The 22284-nt window shown below is 30.7% G+C and overlaps 1 protein-coding gene across 1 annotated transcript; it reads right to left on the bottom strand.

Annotated features, from left to right (window-relative positions):
- Nucleotides 8995-10530, bottom strand: LOC108663024 (uncharacterized mitochondrial protein AtMg00810-like). Its single transcript, XM_018125509.1, has 2 exons — nucleotides 10420-10530; nucleotides 8995-9303 (listed from the first exon to the last, which is right to left on the bottom strand). The coding sequence occupies exons 1-2, from the start codon at nucleotides 10528-10530 to the stop codon at nucleotides 8995-8997; spliced, it is 420 nt and encodes a 139-aa protein (XP_017980998.1).

A 22284-nucleotide genomic window follows, 5' to 3' on the forward strand; every position in this document is an offset into this window, starting at 1 on the left:
AGTACAGACGGTACAAACTATTCAAGCCTTTGTGTATATTTCAAACTTATCTGCTTCTTCTCCGAATATTGTTACCGTTACATGTAAACTGAATATGATATTTAAAGTGCATCAAATTGCTTAAAAAAATTAAGTTTTTCTCTTTATTTCTATTTTATTTTCTGAATTATTTTTTATACATGCTTAATGTAATTATTATTATTTGTTTAAATGAATTTTTGAGTGATAAAGAGTATTAAAAAATAAAAAAAAAAGAATTTGATTTGAATGAATCTCCAAAAGTAATTGAAATCACAACATTATCTCATTAAACTCTAAAGTTTCTTATAAGAATGGAAAAAATGGACATGTAAATAAAAAATCGATAAAGATAGAATTTGAACCTTTGTTGATCAATATTTTCTTAGTGAAGAGGAGGCTTTTGTTTTTTTTTTTATGTACAAAATGTTGAATTAATAAAATAAATATGAAAAAATTAAAAAAAAATTGCCATTCTTATGATAGACCACCACCTTTAAAGGTAATTAAACTAGTCAAGAAACATAAAACTGGGAAATTAGCAAAATATGAATTCAAGGCTCATCAAAGGATCTCTTCCAAATATTCACTTGATGTAATTTTTCCATTAGAATGGAAATTAAATAAATTTGTCAGTGGTTGCAATCATCCATTATTGTTTCCTTCACAAGTTGGTTTTCTTCCTACTAGCTAACTATCAATGTCAGAACATTGTTTAATTTGTATTGATATTTTAGGTTTATTCGCCCAATAAACAAGAATTATGCTACTTTTGTCACATTCAAACTTTATCCTTTTTGTGTGTAATTTTGTTGAATTTTCTGTTTTAATGGTTTCTATTGTGCTAGCGTTTTTGGACCAACTTGTGAGCTCTCTTTGAATGCTTAGTTTTAATACGATGCTTACTTAAATTTTATATTTTATATAATTTTAATGCAATTTTATATAGTATTCTTTTTTATTAAGATAAATTTCACTTCATTTTGAAATGTTCATTAATTACTTTATGCATTTAAATCTAGGAATGGTACAGATAAAATATTCACTAATTTTGAGGTAGTTGTACTCTATCATATGTTATTTGGATTCTTCCCTTCATCCTAATTAACATACTTGTATTTGATATTTTCTGAATACTTCACTACTCATATGACTACAACACTTTGATCCTCAAAATAAGCGTAAATTGTCAAAAAATATATCATATCCACGTTCAACGCCATGCCTGCAGTTCAAAGAACATGGTCTGTAATATAAGAATATAATGCACATATGCTTGCCCTTGGATTTGATTAGCAATACTTATTATAACTCGAAATTGATTATTTAGTTAGAAGTGACATGGGGATAGGCTACAAAAACCTAGCTCAGACCTGAACTCAATAATGAAAAGTATGATTAAATAATTTTCCATATATTATTAATCAAAATTAAATCAATAAATTCAATGTAAAATTTATATTTAGATATTTCATAATTTTAATAAATAATTTATCAATTATAAGTAATATACAAACTGAAATGTAATAAAAAATTAAAAATATACATAAAAAAAATTTGATTAACGAATAACTTAGGGCCGCTATCCGAATTAGTTTTAATAGAATTATAGTACTCCTACATAAGCAAGTCGGTTATTGTTGGATACCTATTTATAAGCCATTGCCATTTCTTTTTTGAAAGCTCATTGCCATTTCTATTTAAATCTTGGCATATATATATTTGTTTTAATGAAAACATGTCTCAATATTTGTAGTAAAAAAAAAACTAAAATTTTTGAATTTTCCTTAAAAGGAAAATCTATGGGTAGATTTTTGAATATCGAAGATTAAGCTCATTTAATTAGGTTGCAAACTATTTAGTATTAAGCTCCTCAAATTCTTCTATTAATAATTAATTTTTTTAAAATTGTGATTTACTTAACCCTTAAGTATAAAGAAATTAATTATAAGTTAAAATAATAATTTATTTAATAAAAGAATACATATACGGTTATGGAGCTTGGAGAATAGAAAACATAATCTCATAATGGTATATCCATTTTATCAAAGTCATTCATACCGTGCATAACCAAGTTATCTTTTTCGTGAACAAAAGGAAAAGGGTGTGTAAGTCGCGTAATCCTACAACCCAACTTTGTAAATTGTTCACATACTGAAGGATATTATGGAGAAAAAGAAAAAGTTAAAATGTTGTTAGGAGAATGATTAGTTTGGAAGCAAATTTTCATTTTACGAAGAAAAGTGATTAGGAAAGGTATTTGAGGTCGCTTTAACGGGTGCCCTTAAGGAAACCGTACTGCATGGACACACGCAAACGCGTTTTTGGTTAGCGGGGAGGGAGCGTGCTAATGGGGCAGGCGTGACAGAGTTCGGAGAAGTAAGACAAGCTGGTAGAATTCATTTTGGGTTATCCTCTCGGGTTTCAGACACGTGCTGGACATTTATGTGGGTGGGATCCATTTTGGACATTCCCTGGCAGTAACGGGAGTGTAAATTCCATGTTGGTTAGAATTAGACAAATTAAATTAAATAGGAGGTGAGGCAAGGGACACAATGGTTAACATTTCTTGCGTACAAAATCTTTTATTGTTAGTTGTGATATGTAGAGGGAAAAAAATAAGACAGCTCTTTGTACGAGAGAAATAAAAGTATATTTTTTATAATATATTTAATTAAATTATATTATAATTTTATTTTACAATAAATCATTATAATGTAAGATTGTAATTTAATTACATTATAACTAAAAGATGTAATGTGATTGCAGTTCAAAATTAATACAATCATATTATATTATACTCTGTAATATTATTAAAGACATTTTTACTTTTCAACTTCATTACTTTGTTAAAAATATTTAATAATATTATAATTAAAATAATATATATAATATAAAAATTAAAAAATAAAATAAAATATAAAAAATTAAAATTTATACAATATAAGTAAAAGAAATAAAAATAAAATATATAATATAAAAANAGATAAAGAAATAAAAATAAAAATAATTAATATAAAAATTATATTAAAAAATAAAAATAAATATAATATTATAATAAAAAATAAAAATAAAATATATGACATTAAAAATATATTTAAGAGATGATATTATATAAAAATTAACAATAAAAATAAAAGTATATTAAACTTGTATTTTAATAAATAGGAGTAATTTTAAAAATTAACATTACATTCCCAACAAAGCACTTGTAAACAAAACGTTGTAATGTTATCTTCCCTACATTTTAATCATTATTTTATTTGTATATTATATCAAATATTGTAATATTATTTTTCCTATAATAACATTGCTTGCAATCACATTATTTGCAATTACATTATCTGTAATCACATTGTATTGTAAAGTATCAAACCACACCTAAATTCCGATGCTTTAGTACATAAAAAAAAAAAACAAATCATATAATGGTTTTAGATATGTACTTTTACAATTTATTGATTGAATTACTAAACCTCCTTAGAATTGGGATTGCAAATAAAGTAGTTTACTCTGTTAAGACTTACGTACAGGGCTTATTCATCACTATTATAAAAAATAATTTCTAGTCTTTTCCATGATGTAATTTACATTCATTTTGAAATTTTATTTGAGTAATTTGACAATTAGTCAATATAAATAAAGGTAAAGTGATACCATGGAATCCAAATTTTTCAAAGAAGAATAATTATTTCATTGTACCCATCTTTTTGTTGGCAGCTGTGAATTGAATTGAAATGGTTTTCTATTAACCAACTAGTAGCATTTAGCCTGTATAATACTCTCTCTCTATATGTAAAAAAGTAACACTATGACTCAAGTTGTATGAAATTTCCACAAATGATCAAAGGAATAGATTAAAGCAACAATCTTTACCCTTTTTATTTTCTTTCTGTCTTTCCTTTATTCCTTTTTAGCAGTTGGGTTGCATGAAAACTAGCTTCTCTTTCTCTATTTTTCTTATTAGACAATGATTTTTGCCTTCCGATAACTCATCCCTCACTTTTGCACCTTCACTTAAACCTTTGATGGGTAGAGATGTGAAAGGGAAAGCAATGAAATCAGTTCTCTCTTCTTTCTTTCGTTCTTTCTCTTTGCAATTTGACTAGATTTTGTTGCATAAGATTTTCTCTACTTTCAACTCGACTTTCATTTGAGAATTGAATCCATGACCTAAGCACCTTAGTTAACCAATAATCAGAGAGGATGGTGCTTAGAACAATATAAAAAAACCAAGCTTATCCATATCAGATGACCTTAGCACCCATAGTAAAGACAAGAATTATATAATATGTTTCTCTTTCTTCATTAACATAAAAACAATGATGCTAGCTGTTTTGAGCATTGGCACACAATTCTTTGCCTCAATCATATTAACCATAACATTGACAGATTAGTATCTCGTAAGATGGAAGACATACTGTACATCACTCGGTTTCTCCAAAATGCTTCTTAATATGCAATTACTCTCTCTTTAAATAAAAGGAAGTTTTATTTTTATATATTTATGTTTTGATTTAGATAAAAAAAATTTGAATCTTGAGATTCTAAAAAGAATAAATTATACATCAACTATCGAATTAAATACTTGACTATTAAACAAAAAGAAACTTAATTAATAATATATGATAAAAAAAGAAAAAAGTAACCAAAGTTAACTCTATGATTTTCATTTTTTAAATTAACAGTGTTGGCATTTGGTTTTTGTTAGTGTACCATTGAGGGTGACTTGTATTAGAATGATAGGATGCTTTTTCTTTTTTTTGAAATGAACGATAAGATGCTTGGAGTGGCACTATGATAATAGCCTTGATAATGTGTGGATCCGATTACACTATACTTATCAAATTTTATATGAAAGTGGATTAATGATTTAAAATTTTCATATAGCACCAAATGTCTTTGATTTCATAAAAGAAGAGAACAAAAGTGCAAAGGTAAGAATAGAAGACACTAGAGATAGGTTTAGTTACTTTAGTGAATAAATATGTAAGGAAGATGATTACTAGGTGCAGATTAATCTCTTTATATTTATAATATACGGTCTTGACAAAAATTTGGTTTGTATGTCGTTCTTATCCTTTGCAATATCACTATGTGTTGATTTCATTTTCTTTTATCAGGATAGAGAGGAGAAAAATCTTGTAAGGATCTCTTAGATGGCCTAACACCTAGAATTACTCATATAAATGATAATATAATATTTTAATAAAAAATAAAATTTAATTGGATACACTTGGAAACGGTTTTAAATTTTAAAAATATCAACCGAACTTAAACTCAATCCATTGACAATTCTACTTTATACATATGATTAATCTATGTTTGCCTAACAAAAACAAGTGTTATAATTAAGTAGCAGGCAAATCTTTTTATTTTTGACTAAAGTTTCAAAATCGAATTCCAAACTTAACTATTTAAAAAAGTAAAAAAAAAAAGAGAAATTCCTTTCGTGCTTCTTATATAATACTCAGAGCACAAACATAATCTTAAAGCTGGATTAATTGATCTTCACTATGGTATACACTAATATAACAGTTGATTAGATAATGATTATCACAGTACGAAGGGTGTTGAAAAATTTACATTTGCCACTTTATGATGACAAATTTATGAAGTGAAGATAAAGTGGGTGTTAAAGGGTAAATCTGCATTCTAGACAATGAATAATGATTAAGAATTTATTCCCATACATGGTTTATCCTTTGTGAGACAATGGGCCATTCCAATCTGTTGACGTCGGCTTCAACAGGAATTTCTATTGGGGGCAGCGATGTGACAAAGTCTTTGTGGCAAAATGGTGTCAACAAATCGAACTGATTCCGGAAAGTAGAATTTTCTTTTTCCCCAAAGAGTTGTGTTCCCAAATATTCCTAGAGAATGGTCTGTGATATCACATTATGTTAAGCAATTAACGGACCTCTAAATGTTTTTGAATTTTCCCTAAAGGAGCAAAGGGTGATGCTGCTAGATAAGGAAATTGTCTTCATTTCTTACGTTTAATATAGGGGTAAATTAGTTATTACCTTGTTTAATTGATGGAATTTAGAGGGAAATGAAGGTATAAAATGTCATGCTAAAATGTTGAATTTGATGATGCCAACAATGGAGTTCAATCAACTACCGGCTAGATTGACTCTCTTAGGACCAAGTCAGTTAGAAGAGAGAGTAGTGAGAGAAAGTAAAGAGATTTATGTGTGGTGTATAAAAAGAAAAAAAAATTAGAAGTTCTTTTTTCGCATTCGGTTTATTGATTAGTGAATGATCTCTCTATAAAAAGAATAAGATTCGAATTTCTTTTCTCTCAAATATATGTATAAAAAATACCATCCCTTTCTTAGTAGTAATAGATCTAATTTATTGCACTTTGAGAGCATAAATGGAGGTTAAATGACCTAAAATGCCTAAGTTAGGTTGCCCACTCTTTATGCATGACAACACTTTTTACAGCTTTAGCAAGTTAGAAATGATGGCATATTGTTATTGCTTTCAATCAGTATTCAGTTTCTTTATCCTCCTTAATTTCAGGCATCATTTTGCTTTAACTGGTTTTGACTTTTGATAGACCAAAAAATAAAAAATGGAAGATAAATGATTTTTTTTTTTTAAAAATCAAAGTATCTTTCTTTAGGATCCACCTTTTGCACATAGCATGGCTTTCAATGGTAGTTGACTTGTGCAACTAGTGCTAATCTAAACTTAATTCTGCAATCAAAGCCAGATACTATCATCAAAATTCATGCGTTGTTTAAGAAACGAAAGACTACTGCATACATCGTATCATTTTGAATGAAAGATGGTCATGATCTAGCAAGTACTAAGAATTTTTTGCTATGTTCCTTCCAAAGTGGAGTTAACATGACAAAAGCAAGCTCTTGGACATTTCATAACTTCAACATATACACTTAAGGTAAATCTACAAACAAGTCATATCTGTAAAATTTCACTTTCACTTGATCAAGAAAATGGGCAATCTTTTACCAAACTTTCCTTGTAAAACCTCAAACTAAACCAAACTTCCAACAACAAAAAACAACATAAACAACAAGAATTCACGTATAATCAACCTCAAACTAAAGCAAACCCGACTGTCAATGTTCGCTTGATCAAGAAAATTTAATTTGTTACTTTGTCTCCGGAGCCTTGAGTACAAGTACCAACACTCCAATTCTGCTATTTATCCTACGAATGAGAGCAAAAATTAGAAAACTGTACAGACTGACCAAAAAGGAGGTTTAGATTGACTGAAACCAGTCATCAAGCATACGAAAACGGATGACTTTTTTACTAAAAATAATGAAAAGTGATGACTAATATTAGACTAACATTTTGGTCTTTGGTTTTGAGCTTTAACAGGCATTTTGTTAACTTTTAAGAAAAAAAATAATAATCCTTAAAAATCGACACTAGTAAGCAAAAGCAAAACAAGATGAAGAAGAAGACCAGATACCAAAAGCCGGAAACGACTAAAACAGCTGGTTTTAAAATACCATATCAAATATAAAACGGTTTGAAATGGACCCCACACAAAGCTATCTAGTGCATTGCTAAACAAAAGGGAATAAAAACCAATCAGAAATAAAATGAAACAAGAACACGTGTATATCACGTTGATCAGATAAGTAAAGAAAGAATGTGACAATCACGAGCTGTCACTTTACCAAACAGTTTAAAAAAGGTTTGCTCCATGCATCAATTCAACCTTCCACCTTCAACGCACTTTCTGGAAGTTGAATTTGTAGACTCCGAGCTTCAATCTCATTAGCTCATATTTATTTTTATTAAAAGGTGTGTTTGGTTTATAAGAAGAAATAGAGTGAGAATGGAATAATTATTTCGTATGAATAGAATATACGATGAATAACTATTATGTAATTTGATTTATGGGAATGATATATGACATGAATTGTTATTATAAATTATTTTAATGTTTGATTAGCATGAATAGTTTTAAGAATAATTAAGGAGTAAGTGATAAATGACAAAAATACCATTTAATATAATATTTAATTTTGAATTAAAATATTAATTTTATTATTTTATTCTTTATTTTAAAATATTAAAATATAAAAATTTTATAATTAAAATTTTAATTTAATTTTTAAGTTTAAAATATTAACTTTTTATAATGTTTAATTAAAACTTAACCTTTTTATTTTAAATTCATTTAAATATTTTCTTTTTAATTTTTAAATTTTAAATGCATTTTAATTTAGTGAGAGAAAGAGAGTGGTAGTTGGGTAGAGAGAGAAAGAAATTGTAAAAAATGAATAAAATGTATTTTACATAGTAGGGTAATTCTTCAAATCAATGAAGGATATTTTTGTCCATTAATGTTTTTACTCTATTCTTCGCTTCTCGGAATAGCCAATATCGAGGAGCCCATACCAAAAAGGGCCTGGGAATTGAGTGTTCCCTTATATCCCTGAATGGCAATTTCTTCCAACCAAATAAAGTGTTAAAGAAGGATTAGGAATAAGAGGAATGACTATTCCATTCCTTCCAACCAAATATGCTGTAAGTGCTTTAGTAAAGATGTCAACCAACTGATCATTGGTGCTATAATACTTAACCAGAACCTCATTGTTTTTGATGGCTTCTCTTATAGCATGGTGTTTAACTGTTATATGCTTTGTTCTTCCATGATTAACTGGATTTGAAGTAATCACATAGCAAAATTGTTATCCACCCAAAGAACTATTGGTTGTTCATGAATCACTTTCAAATCTAATAGGATCTTTTGAGCCAGAGTGCTGGATTTATTAAAGCTGATGTAGTCACATATTTTGCCTTTATAGAGAATTGTGCAACAATTTCCTGTTTTTTAGAATTCCAAGAAAATATAGCACTCCCAAAGGAGAAGTAGTAGTTACTTGTGCTTTTAGAATCTTCCCAACTCCTTACCCAATCATTGTCTGAGTAACCGTGCAATTCCAGCTTCATATTCTAACCGAATTTTAAACCATAACTTAAGGTTCATTTAGCATATCTAAGAATCCTTTTAGTTGCCATTAAATGAACTTCTGAAGGCTTTTGCATAAATCTAGACAACAGACTAGTAGCATGCATAATATCTGGTCTAGATGTAGAAAGATAGAGTAAACTTCCAATGAGGTTTTTGTAGTACGTCTCATTAGCTTCTACATTTCCATCATTCAAACCAAACCTGTTTTCAGTGACCAGTGGTGTTGCTACTGACTTATAGTTTTCCATCTTGAAGTTCTTCAACAACTCTGAACCATATTTTTTTTGGTGCATCAGTATATAACCTGCATTTTGCTTAATCTGCAAACCCAAAAAATATGACATTTTCCCCAAATCATTCATATCAAACTCATTTTGCATTTTTCCTTTGAAGTCATTCAAAATATCTTCACTTGGCCCTGTGATGAGTAGATCATCGAAATAGAGAGAAATTATAAGATATACAAGATTACTTGAGCTTTTGACATACAAAGTATGTTCATTTTCACTTCTTATAAAGCCTCGATTTAATAAATAGTTGTTCATTCTTTCATACAAAGCTCGTGGGGCTTGTTTAAGACCATACAGTGCCTTGAGTAATTTACATACTTTATTTTCTTTCTCAACTAGAACAAAGCCTTTAGGTTGCTCAACATAGATATTTTCTTTGATAGTCCCATTTAAGAATGCAAATTTGACGTCCAAGTGCTATATTGGCCATCCTTCAATAGCTACAAGTGCCACCAGTAGCCTAATTGTATCTTGTTTGGCTACTGGTGCAAAAGTCTCAAAGAAATGCACTCCACATACTTAAGAGAACTTCACAACAAATCTAGCCATGTATTTATTGATAGTTTCATATGAGTTAAGTTTTCTTCTGTAGACCCACTTAACTCCTATTACTTTTTGATTCTCAAGTCTGTCAACCAAACATTAGGTATTATTTTTCTTAATCATCATCATCTCAGTCTTCATAGCTTGTCTATAAAGCTCATTTACAATAGCTTCTACATATGAACTTGGTTCAAAGATAGCAACATAACACCTTAAATAAATGTCTTCCAAAGATTTTGTCCCTTTCACAAGAGGTTCATCATTATCATCATCTAACTCTAGTTCATTGTCATGTTTTGATATGTAATCTATCACAATGTGTTGATTGTGTGAACTTTCTACAACTTTAGTGTCCCAATTCCACTTCTTGCTTTCATAAAAAACAACGTCCTTATTAGTAAAGAACTTCATTATCATGACTTTCAATCATCTATATCCTTTAGAAACTTCATTATACCCAAGGTGAATTGCAATAACAAATTTTTTGTCTAGTTTTATTCTCTTAACATTTGATATCTTTGCATAACATACACATCCAAATATTTTTCAATGAACAATTGAAGGTTTCAAATCATACCAAGCTTCATAAGGAATCTTACTTACCAGGGCTTTTGTTGGAGCTAAGTTTAGCAAATACTTGGTTATGTTCACATCTTCTGCCCACAGTGTTTTTGGCAAACTTTTCTTAAAGAGTAAACACCTTGCCATCTCCATTAAGGTTATATTTTTTATCTTAGAAACACCATTCTATTAAGAGCTATAAGACACTGTTAACTGATGTAAAATACCAAACTTGCTCAGGTAACGTTCAAACTCTTTATTTATGTATTCACTACCATTTTCACTCCTTAGCATTTTAATGGTCATGTTCATTTGATTTTCTACTAGTGCTTTGTACTTAATAAACACTTTCAAAGCATCATATTTCACTTTGAGAAAATAAACCCAGGTCAACCTTGTATAGTCATCAATAAATAGTAAATAATACTGCTTCTATTTAGAGATGAAGTCTTCATGGGGCTTTTAAGATCAGTATACATCAACTATAACTTTTGTGTAGCATTCCATCTTTTGACTTTGGGAAATGCTGCACGTTTGTGCTTGCCAAATTAACAAATATCACATACCTTGTTACAGCTTGAAATCATTGGCAAACCAACTACCATTTTATTTGTGCTCATCAATTTAAGTGAACCTAGTTCACATGACCAAATCTTTTTTGCCAAAGGTCATTATCACTCACAGTGCACTTGTAAGCAGAATGATTAACTTTCATCCAATCTAGAGGAAAACATTTTTTCCTCATCCCTACTATTAGTAGCTCAATTTTAGTAGGATCTTTAATTGTCCATGCCTTATCCCTGAATACTAATTCATAATCATCATCCACCAGCTACCTTACATTGAGTAGGTTTTGACTAACATCAGGTGCATAAAAAATGTTTGAAATTGACTTTAAACCATCAAGTGTTTGCACTCATACTATACTAACTCCAAAGATAAATAGGAAATCTCCATTGCCAATTTCTATCTTAGTTTTGAAGCTGCCATCAAGAGTTGCAAAACTCTGCTTGCAACCAGTTAAATGGCTTGAGTAGCCACTATCTATCAACTAAGTGTTTTTTTTTTCATCAGAATCAACCTTCTTAACCGTGAAAAGAACTTCATCGTCCACCTAATCCTTCTGCTAAGCAAGAACAACTTTTTAGTTCCTCGATTCTTATAAACTTTTTCTATATGACCTTATTGGTTACAAGTTCTACATTTGACATTAGGCTTGTACCAGCAAAACTTCTTAATATGATTGGTCATTTTGTAGTATGAGCAAGGTGAACAAGTCCTTTTTTGATTTCCTTAATTCTTTTTCATTGGTTTTCTTTCCTTTGTTCTTTCTTTCATTCCTAGACTTCTTGCTATACCCATCGTTGTGTTGATATTCTACATTTCTAGCCATCAAGGCACCTTCAATAACATTTTCCTGCCTCAATGCCTTTTTCTATTCTTAAGGTTGTAAAGTATTCATAAGCTCATTTACAGAAATTGATCCTAAATCTCTAGAATCTTCTAGAGATGAAATTTTTGACTCACAGTTCTTTGGGAGACTTACTAAAAATTTATTCACTATTCTTTCCTTATATACTTCTTCACCAAAAGCCTTAAACGATTCACAATTTTGTGAACCTTATCTGAATAATCTTGAATTGTCTTTTCATCACCCATTTTTAGAGTTTCAAACTTTCTCCAAAGGTTCAAAGCCTGAAGTTGTCTAGTCCTATCATTCCCAAAAATCTCTACCTTTATCTTATCTTAAGCCTCCTGTGGTGATTTACAATTTATAATTGTAAATATAGAATCTAAGATTGTAGAATGTGGAATAGAAAGTGCTTTGTACCTTTTTGCTACTTTCTCATTATGCTGTTTCAATTGAGCAATGATTGGGTTGACGACTCTTAAAATGGGGGGATCACCTCCAGCATTAACAATCTCCCACAAGTCATAGGCTCTCAGATAAGCCTCCATCTTAATCGCTCAAATTTGATAATTTTGCCTAGAAAAAATGGGAGAAGTAGTGACACTGAGGCTAGAAAAAGCCATTAAAAACATAGAGTTTAAAAGTTGAGAAAAAAAAAGCAATCACCACTGAAGAAAAAATTCCTTACAGTCCCACAAGATCCAAGTAATGCTTTGATACCATGTTAACTTTTAAGAGAAAAAAATAATAATCCTTAAGAATCAACATTGATAAGCAAAAGCAAAACAAGATGAAGAAGAAGACTCAGGTAATAAAAGTTGGAAATTCATATTCACAATGGCTAAAATAGTTGGTTTTAACATACTAGAGCAAATACAAAACAGTTTGAAATAGACCACACACAAGTTGTATGGTGCATTGCTAGATAAAAGGAAATATGTTGCGTGGCCATTACATCAAATGTGGCTAATAGCCAAATGAAATAAAAAACAACCTGAAATAGAATGAAACAAGAACACGTGCATAACACGATGATCAAATAAGTAAAGAAAGCATGTGAAAATCATGTGATTGTCACTTTACCAAACAGTTTAAAAAAGTTCACGCCATACTATAATTTAACTGCCCACCTTCAACACAATTTTTATCTTTTACGAAAATTACCTTGAATTTTCTTCATGACAAAAGCCCATGTAACCTTATATCACCTACCATCGCAACAAACCTTTCCTGAGTTTTGCATTCTCTCCCATCATTGAAGCTACTTGAAAGTTCTAAAGATGAAAAATCAATTTAGTATATATAGTATCAAATAATATATTGAGGATTATTCTTAATTTACACAATTTTAATAATAACTTTTACAAGTATTTACAAAGCTATCATTTTTCCCTTAGTTTCATTCTTCACATTTGCTCTCAAGAGAAGCATGAATGTCCATAATGCTCATCTTGCCTATCAAATGGTAGAACTGTATAGGTTGCAATGCTTTTGTGAACATGTTTGCCAATTGATTCTTGTAAAAACATGTTTTGGAATGGTGATTCTTTCTAAGACTTCATCTTTAATAAATCGACAATCTATTTCTATACGTTTAGTCCTTTCATGAAAGATAGGATTTTTACATATATGGAAAGCAAATTAATTGTCACAATAGAAGTAAATTGATCTTTGATGTGTAACACCAAAATCTGCAAGTAAAGACTGAATCCATACGGTTTCACAAGAGACTACAACCATGGTCTTATATTCAAATTTTACGTAACTCCTTACCACTACAAATTGTTTTTTGAATTTCTAGCTAACAAAAGAATCTCTTATGAGCACACTAAGCTTGTAATGGACCTTCTAGTGTCTTGACAACCAACTTAATCATTGTCAGTATACACCTTCAAATGCAAATTAGAATGAGATGCCAATAGTATACCTGATCTTGGTGCCTTGTTCAAATACTTAAAAACCCTATCATTGGGTTTATCCATAATCTGTGACAAGCATTGGACAACATATGCTATGTTGAGTCTAGTGAAAGTCATGAGATACAAAAGTTTCCTCACCAACTACCTATATGTAGTAAGATTCACAAAGTTCTCATTAATATTATCCTTTGTAATCTTATGATTATAATATATAGGTGTTCAAGCAGGTTTGCATCCCAAAAATCCATAATCATTGATTAAATCTAAAACATATTTTCTTTGAAAAAGAAATACATTTTGTTGTTCTTTTTATCTCTAAACTAAAGAAGTACTTAATCTCTCTTAAGTCCTTGAGCTTAAATTTGGATTTGAAATACTTTTTTACTTGCTCTGCTACTTTTGTTGTAGTACTGCCAATCACTATATGATCCACATGAACCATCAAAGATATGAACTCTCTTTTGTCAATCCTTTTTGTAAATAGAGAATAGTCAAACTTGGATTGTTGAGGCACTTGAACATTTGGCTCATTGGTTGGTGTATGATCCCTCTGCTTAAAGAAATCTCCCTTCCCTCAATTATAAAAAAAACCTAGATTGTAGAAACCCAAAATCTATAAGAGCAATAGTAAATTTAGAATTCTATTGTCTTAAAGCTTGCTTAAGCCCATATAATGATTATTGACATTAGCAATGACTTGGTAAAAAGGTTTGCAAGATGATTGGTAGAGCGAATTTGTTTAATGTCAACTTGTCAACTTTCTTGGAGTTTGTGAGTATAGAAAAATTTCTGCAAGATATTCATGGTTTTATCACCTTTAATATATCCTCCCTTGACTTGTGAAACACAAGTAACATTATCTTCATAAATTATGGTGGGAGAATTTGTAACTGGTGTTAAACAACAAGAATTATGAATATGCGTTATAATGGATCTCAACCAAATGCACTCTCTTCCAACTTCTTATAGAGTGATAATTTTGGAGTGGTTAAAGGATGTAGTTACTAGCGTTTTGCTTAGTAGAGCGCCAAGAAATGGCAGTGCCATTATAGCAAAATAAATAACTGGTTTGAAAGCGAGCCTTGTACGGATCAGATTTATATCCCATATTAGCGTATTTTACTAAACTAGAGTTAATGAAATCCTTGGAATAATATAATCCTCGATCTATGGTTTTCCAGAGATAATGAAATATATGTTTTATCCTATTCTAGTGTCTTTGGTTTGGCTCAGAACAAAAATGTGCCGACAACCATAAGGGATCAAAGCCCCAATTACATTAAGATATGGTACTTTAGGACTAAGTATCTTTGCATTAGGTTCTTTAGAATGAAACAGGTCTTTTTGGGGATCAAGAGACGTCACAACCATAAGGGTGCTCAATGGGTGAGCCTTATCCATGTTAAAATGTCTAAGCAATTTCTTAATGTATGTTGATTGATGGATAAGTAATCCATTTGTTTTATGCTCAAGCTTTAGACCAAGATAAAATTTGGTTTTACCCAAATCTTTAACTTTAAACTCCTTTTTCAAATATTCAGCAGTTTTAGATAACTCTTATGAAGTTGTAATCAAATTCATATTATTAACATAAATTACTAGCATAGCAAATCTGGTTTTCGATTTCTTAATAAATACACATGGGCATATAGGATTATTTTTGTACCCTTCCTTAATTAGATACTTGCTTAAGCGATGATAACACATGTGACCAAATTATTTTAACCTGTATAAAGACTTTTGTAATTTTATTGAGAATAAGTTATGGGGAGTGTATGCTTTAGGAATTTTGAACCCCTTGAGAATTTTCATATAAATATCGGAGTCTAATGAACCATATAGATATGCCGTCACAACATCCATAAGACGCATTTTTAGTTTTTCAGAAACAGTTAGGCTAATAAGGGAATGAAAGATAATCATATCTATCACAGGTGAATACATCTCATCATAATCAATCGTAGGTTTTTTAGAGAATTCTTGGGCTACAAGTCAAGCTTTATACCTCACTGCCTTATTTTTCTCATCTCGTTTTCGGATAAAGACCCATTTGTATCCAACAAGCTTTACATTGTCCAGGATTCGAGCTAGACGTTCCAAAACCTCTTGTTTAGCTAAGAAAGCCTATTTAGCCTAGATTGTTTCCCCCCCCAATTAGGCCAATCTTACCTTTGATGACATTCGATGATAGATTGTGACTCAAAATCATCATTCATAATCTCAAGAGTAATTCTGAGTGCAAAAACATCATCGATGATTATCTTATTCTGATCCCAATCTCATTACAATATGTAATAGAGATCTTAGTATTCTCAAGGTCGGCAATCTTGTCATGGGTTCATGCCTTTTCAGTGGCAATAGGCTCTTTTGGAGCAAGCTTAATACCAGTCTCATTTGGAGTAGATTCTTGATTCCTTCCTATTTCATTTTTGAGTTGCAGTGTTTTTTGATCTCATTAGTCTTCCACAGTTCAGGTATAGGTTATTTTGATCCATTTCAGCTTGTCTTTCAAGAACAACAATCCTAGTTGGAGCATTTACAGCTAGAATATGAGACTTCATGACCTTGGTAGTATCATTAAATGCGTTAAGAAGTCCATTAGCAATAGCTTGTAAATTGATTATAGGTTGCACCTTGTTTTCACATTCAGGAGTTTTAGGTATAAATGTGATAAAATTTTCTTATTCTAGGAAAATTTCTCTACTGGTTTAAGCTTCTTAGCCATGGAAGCTTTAGATATACCAATTGATGGAAACACTTTCTCATTGAAATGACAAGTCGTGAATCTGACGATAAAAAGATCACCCATTGTTGGTTCCAAGAACCTAATAATGGACGATGAATCAAACCCAACGTAAATGCCTAAATGGTGTTGGGGACCCATTTTAGTCCTTTTAGTAGTGCTACGGGCACTTGTACAACACAACCAAAGGTTTGTAAATGTGAAATGTCTGGTTTATAGCCTAGAACCAACTACATGGAAATTATAAAAGGTTAGTGGTGGGGCACAATCTAATTAGTGCCACTGCATGCAAAACAATATGACCCCACACTGAATAGTTGAGCTTTGTCCTCAATAAAAGAGTACGAGAAATAATTTGGATGCATTTAATCAGGGATTCCGCCAATCTGTTTTAAGTATGAATATGTGGAACTAGGTGTTTAACCTCGATTCCTAGTGAAACACAATAGGTATCAAAGTTATTTGACGTAAATTCACTAGCATTATCCAACCTTATGCTCTTGATTGGATAATTAGGGTAGTGTGCTCGAAGCTTTATAATTTGTGTAAGTAAACAAGCAAAAGTGACGTTGTGTGTAGATAACAGGCCAACATGGGACCATTAGTAGGATGCATATACTAACACTATAAAATATCGAAATGGCCCACTTGCTGGTTGTATTGATCCATAAATATCACCCTGAATTCTTTGTGAGAATGAAAGGGATGCAAGATCAACCTTTGTCATAAAAGGTTTAGTAATGAGCTTTCCTTGTGAACAAGTTTCATATGTATAATCCTTGGACAATAAAACCTTTTTATCTTTTAAAAGGTATCCTCTAGTATTTTGGATTATCCTACGCATCATCATAACTGTTGGGTGACCTAAATGATCATGCCAAAGTCCAAACTCATTAGGATTTACTAGTTTTCAAGACATGGTACTATTAATTAAAATTCTACTTATGCAAGTACATATCGTAAAGATAGTATAATGGCAAATAGAGTATCAATCCCATTAATAATTGTTCTAAAAATCTTACTAAGTATTAAAATTAATGCAATTTAATTTTATCCAAACAATCAAAAAGCAAAAAATTAATTTAACTAAAAATTAACAAAGCTAATTAACAAAAATAAAAATCAAAACAGAAATAAAATCTTAATAGAAATCAATAGAAATAAGCCGAAGATTATAATATCCCTCATACTTTATCTAAATCTTACTTTCTTCCTTAACTTATTTCTATGGGTTGAATTGCTAACCTAGAGTCCTTAATTATTTATAAAGGTCTCTCGACTCGTCTTATAAAAATATCTATTTTACTAAAACACTATATCTTTATGTGAATTGAAATTAAAATAGATTCGTTAAGTTCAGGTTCTAATTCTAGCTACATATGGCATATAGGTATATCCTTATCTTATACACAAATCAATTAATATGATCATAGGCTATTATAATCTTAGTCTACACTAAAGTCCTTCTCTCGAGTTATGTTTGGGGTTCTAAATCAATTTAATTGGTAGCTAAGCAATTAAAAACATTAAGAATAAATTGGAATAAACAATTCAATTTCATTAAAAATAAAGAAGAAAGACATTAAAAATTCAGATTACATGTGAGTTCAATTGCAATCTTAGAAAAATAAAATTAGCTACTCATAATTGCAAAGATAAATAAAAATATGTGAAGTTTAACCATTAAGAGTAACAAGAAAAATAAAAGCTAAGGAAGAAAACAAAACAGATTTTTGTAGTCTTATTCTCCAAGTTACAACCTCAACTTCTAGCTTCTTAAATCTCTTAGGGTTGTCTGCTTTAACTTCTCCTAAAACAACCTTTTTATACTCACAATCTCAACCTAAAATTCTGTAAGTTAACCTACTAACTCTAACTATTGGGCTTAGAAGTGTTATGAAGCCTAAACATCAAATATGATCCTTAAAATTGCTATTCCCATAATATTATGCCTAGTCATTTTTTGATGCAATTGTCTCTATCTTTAAAGCAGAACTAGGCAAAATGGTCTCATGAATGTTGTAGCTCTGTCACTTAGCTTTCCAATGGCTTAATAATCGCATCATTTGGACACATGGATTGCGCATTATGGTCAAAACACTAAAGCATGTACAAATAGAATTTTGGATCCTTCAAACACCTTTCTTTTAAAAATTAAACCCTATTCTCTTAAATCTTACAAAAGCATAAAAACTAATAAATAATAGCTAAATTAAATTAAATAAACATAAAATTAAAATAACTTAATAAAAATAAACTAATCACAAAAATAACTAAAAATAACTAAATTCTAATTAAAATTTAAATACTTAACTAACATTTAAGAGCAAAATGGGATTAAAATAATTCTATAAAATAGAATTATCAGGTAGCGTAAGATTCTGTTAGATTAATAAGCTCAATATGAGTAAGTCTAAGATGGGTTGAATTGGACTATTTTGAAAAATTTGAATAACCTTTTATTTTTAAAGAAAATAAGATCTCTTCTTTAAATCAAATGCTCAATTTGAAAATGATTAAATTAATTGATCCCTTGATCAATGAAAGAAATTAGAGTTTCAAGTAAATAGGAAGAGTGATGAAATTGACACAAGTAGTTTATAGAAGTTCAGCCTCCTTGCCTACGTCCTCTCTCTTAGATTCACTAAGGAGTTTGAAATCCACTACTTTACCATCAAGATTCACTACAATGCCTTATGTGGATCAAGCAAAACCATTCAAGACAATGCCTTTTTATGGTTAAAGCACAACTACTTTACCATTTCTATTGGTTAAGGTATAACCACTTAAGCAAGTACAACAAGAGGAATATAAGTGCAGCTAATATGCCTTATAAAGGCTGGACAGAGAATTTGGTACAGTGGTTAAATGAAAAGATAAGAACTTAATAAATGCTTGACTAGAAGACTTTTTGAATTTTAGAAGAGTACAATGGGTTTTGAATGTAACTTGGCTAAATCTTTTTCTTGAGTTGTGTTTTGAAGTCTTTTAACCTTCATAAATGTTGAAAAAACTTGTATTTATAGTTGTTGGAACTTCAAGGGTAGTTGGGAGTGCATTTAATGTGAAAATAACAATTCTTCTTTTTATTCAAGGCTCCAACGGTCACATCTTATCGATACATATGTGTATGTATCGATACATTACCTTTTATTTTTGAATTCCTGTTGAGATGTATCGATACATTTATGCATGCATCAATACATTTGAACTTGCTCGCAACAGTTTTGACATTCTACTTAAAATGTATCGATACATATGTGTATGTATCGATTCTTTTGAGATAGTAAGCACTTCTATTGAAAATGTATCGATACATTTCTAAAATGTATCAATACTTCTAGGGTAGTAAGCATTCTGTCTCAATTCTATCGATATAATTGAGAATGTATTGATAGATTTGAGTTTGACTTTAAGTTTTGACTATGTTAAAAAACTTGTATCAATAGATGTTGGAATCTATTGATATTTATCCAAATGTATCGATACATGAAGAACATCTATTGATAGATTTGGACCAGAATGCAATTTTCAGAGCCTTTTTCATTTTTTTTCAAACTTCTTGACATTGTTTTGGAATGTGAGAGCTTTGATCCTCTATAAGTAAAATGAATTTTGGTCATTTTATTTTGTCATTTCAAAATATATAAAGAAGAATTATTTTAACAATTTCCTCCTTTTTGATATGACAAAACCAATAAGCAAAATTTTGAAATTTGATTTGTTAGATTTATTTTAGGATCTAGAAATTTGTTTTAATTTTAAGTCCTCCTCCTTAAATTATGCTCCCTTTTAACTCAAGGTCTCAAAGAATTATGTGATTTAGGAATTTACTCTCCGTTCTCCTCTTTTGTGTTATATTAAAAAATGAAGAATCATACAAAGAGAGAGAGAGAGAGAGCAACACAAGTGAATTAGGAATTGTAAATGGCATGTGAGCATAAACCAATAAAAGAACTAGTCATAATCAGAATGAACACAGGTGATGAAGGTACAAATCAAAATGACAATAAACATAAACAACTGTGTTGAGTTAGAATAAATCCTAAACCAAAGTACAACCAAAATTGGTCATTGAAAACCATGTAATAGTAGTAAAAGAGATCCGAAATAAACTAAAAAAATCCAGTAAATGTGCAATGATGATCATAAAGAGAATGTGGCCATCTAATCTAACAAGGCATGAAAGAGGAAGTGAGCATCCAATGTCCCATGTGAAGAGCTCAAGCAAGTAGTGGAAATTGAGCACAAAACGTAGTGAATTGCTCCTTAAGAAGTTGCTGGCGATAGAGAAGCTTTCGGTTCTGAGCCTCTAAGGCATCCAACCTATGAACAACACAAGCATCCATAGATTCCATAAAAGATAACAATCGAGAATAGGCTTGCCCATTATCAAAGGTGGTGGACATAAAAGGGTAGCTAGGACCGATACTAGGGTGAGCACTTGGACCGACTCTAGGGGTAGCACTAGGAATGACGCTAGGCTTAGCAAAGGTGTTCTCATGATCCTCATCTCCAGCAAACTTAGGGTCATTGACTATTTCTTTGCAAACCTAAGAGTTATTAACAAACACTAGTTATTGACAAACACGAAGCCAAGCTTATTGATGGCATGCTCATTGATCTTTATGTGCATCGCATGTTGCTTAGGTGGATCACACCTAGTGTTGATGCCTATAGAGTTGATGATTGCATTTATCACCATGCCATATAGAAGTGTCTTCTTAGATTTGGCTATGATTTTTAACATGTCATCAAGAATAAACTTGGCTATGTTGGCACGCTGGTTGCGTTTGATGCAGTACAAAAACTAGAAATCCTCACTCTTGACGGTAGAATAATTTGTGCTGTGAAGGTAAAGAGCAAGTGAGATGATAGGGTGGAGAATGCGATCATAAAATGATAAATGTTTGACATTGGTCATGTTTTCCTTACTCGTGGGAGGATAGGTGTAAGTAGTGGATAAGATTTCTTGTGACATGACACCCTCAACATATTTTAAATCACCTTGACGAATCTTGAAGTCTAGAATAGAATCGAGTGTGTGCTGCGCAACCATAATTTTCTTGCCCATGATATAAGTACGGAACCTATTAGTGTGCTCTATAGGTTCACTATCCTCATAGTCTTGAAATTTTGTAGTGGCATTGAAATAAAAGAATCGGACAAGATCGACATAATAAATTTGGTTCATTGACAGATAATTGAGCTAGTCTAATTCTAAAAAATTATCAATATATGGAAAATTGATGTTAACAAGATAGTTGAAGTCAATTACTTGTCCTGGCTTGACATCTCGCTTAGCAAAATCCTTGTTGAATTGCCGCTCCAAGGATGGATGAGAGGAATTCCACTTGAAAGAGCAGTCGTCAGAGTGTGGCGTCGGCAGTGGTGGAGGTTGGGAGGAAGGTGTCACGACCTGGAACCTCCCTCAGGCCCATGACAATAGCCGCGACGTCCCGATTGACACTCATTATCCGGAATGCCAACCGGAACCCCGCAAGGCTTACATATCAGTTTCTTTCATTTTCTATGAGCAATCATTGTTAAATATCGAGTTTTTAGAGAATATTTACTATTTTAGATAAAAAACAATCAAAATAAAATTTTCGCCACACAGGGGTATTTTGGTCATTTTTTCTCAAAAATTTCAAAACTGGCTAAAACGTAATTTATAAGTACAAAATACATAATTCATATTCAAAATGAGTTTAAAAGTCTAAAATCTTCATTTAAAACGAAATTACGGTTATTTGAATATAATAAGAAAATAAAAGAAATATTAAGGGAAATATTTTATTTTCTTATAAAACAATATTTATAGAGTTATACGT

The sequence above is a fragment of the Theobroma cacao genome, chromosome 8 (genome assembly GCF_000208745.1).
Source record: "Theobroma cacao cultivar B97-61/B2 chromosome 8, Criollo_cocoa_genome_V2, whole genome shotgun sequence".
Classification (NCBI taxonomy): Eukaryota; Viridiplantae; Streptophyta; class Magnoliopsida; order Malvales; family Malvaceae; genus Theobroma; species Theobroma cacao.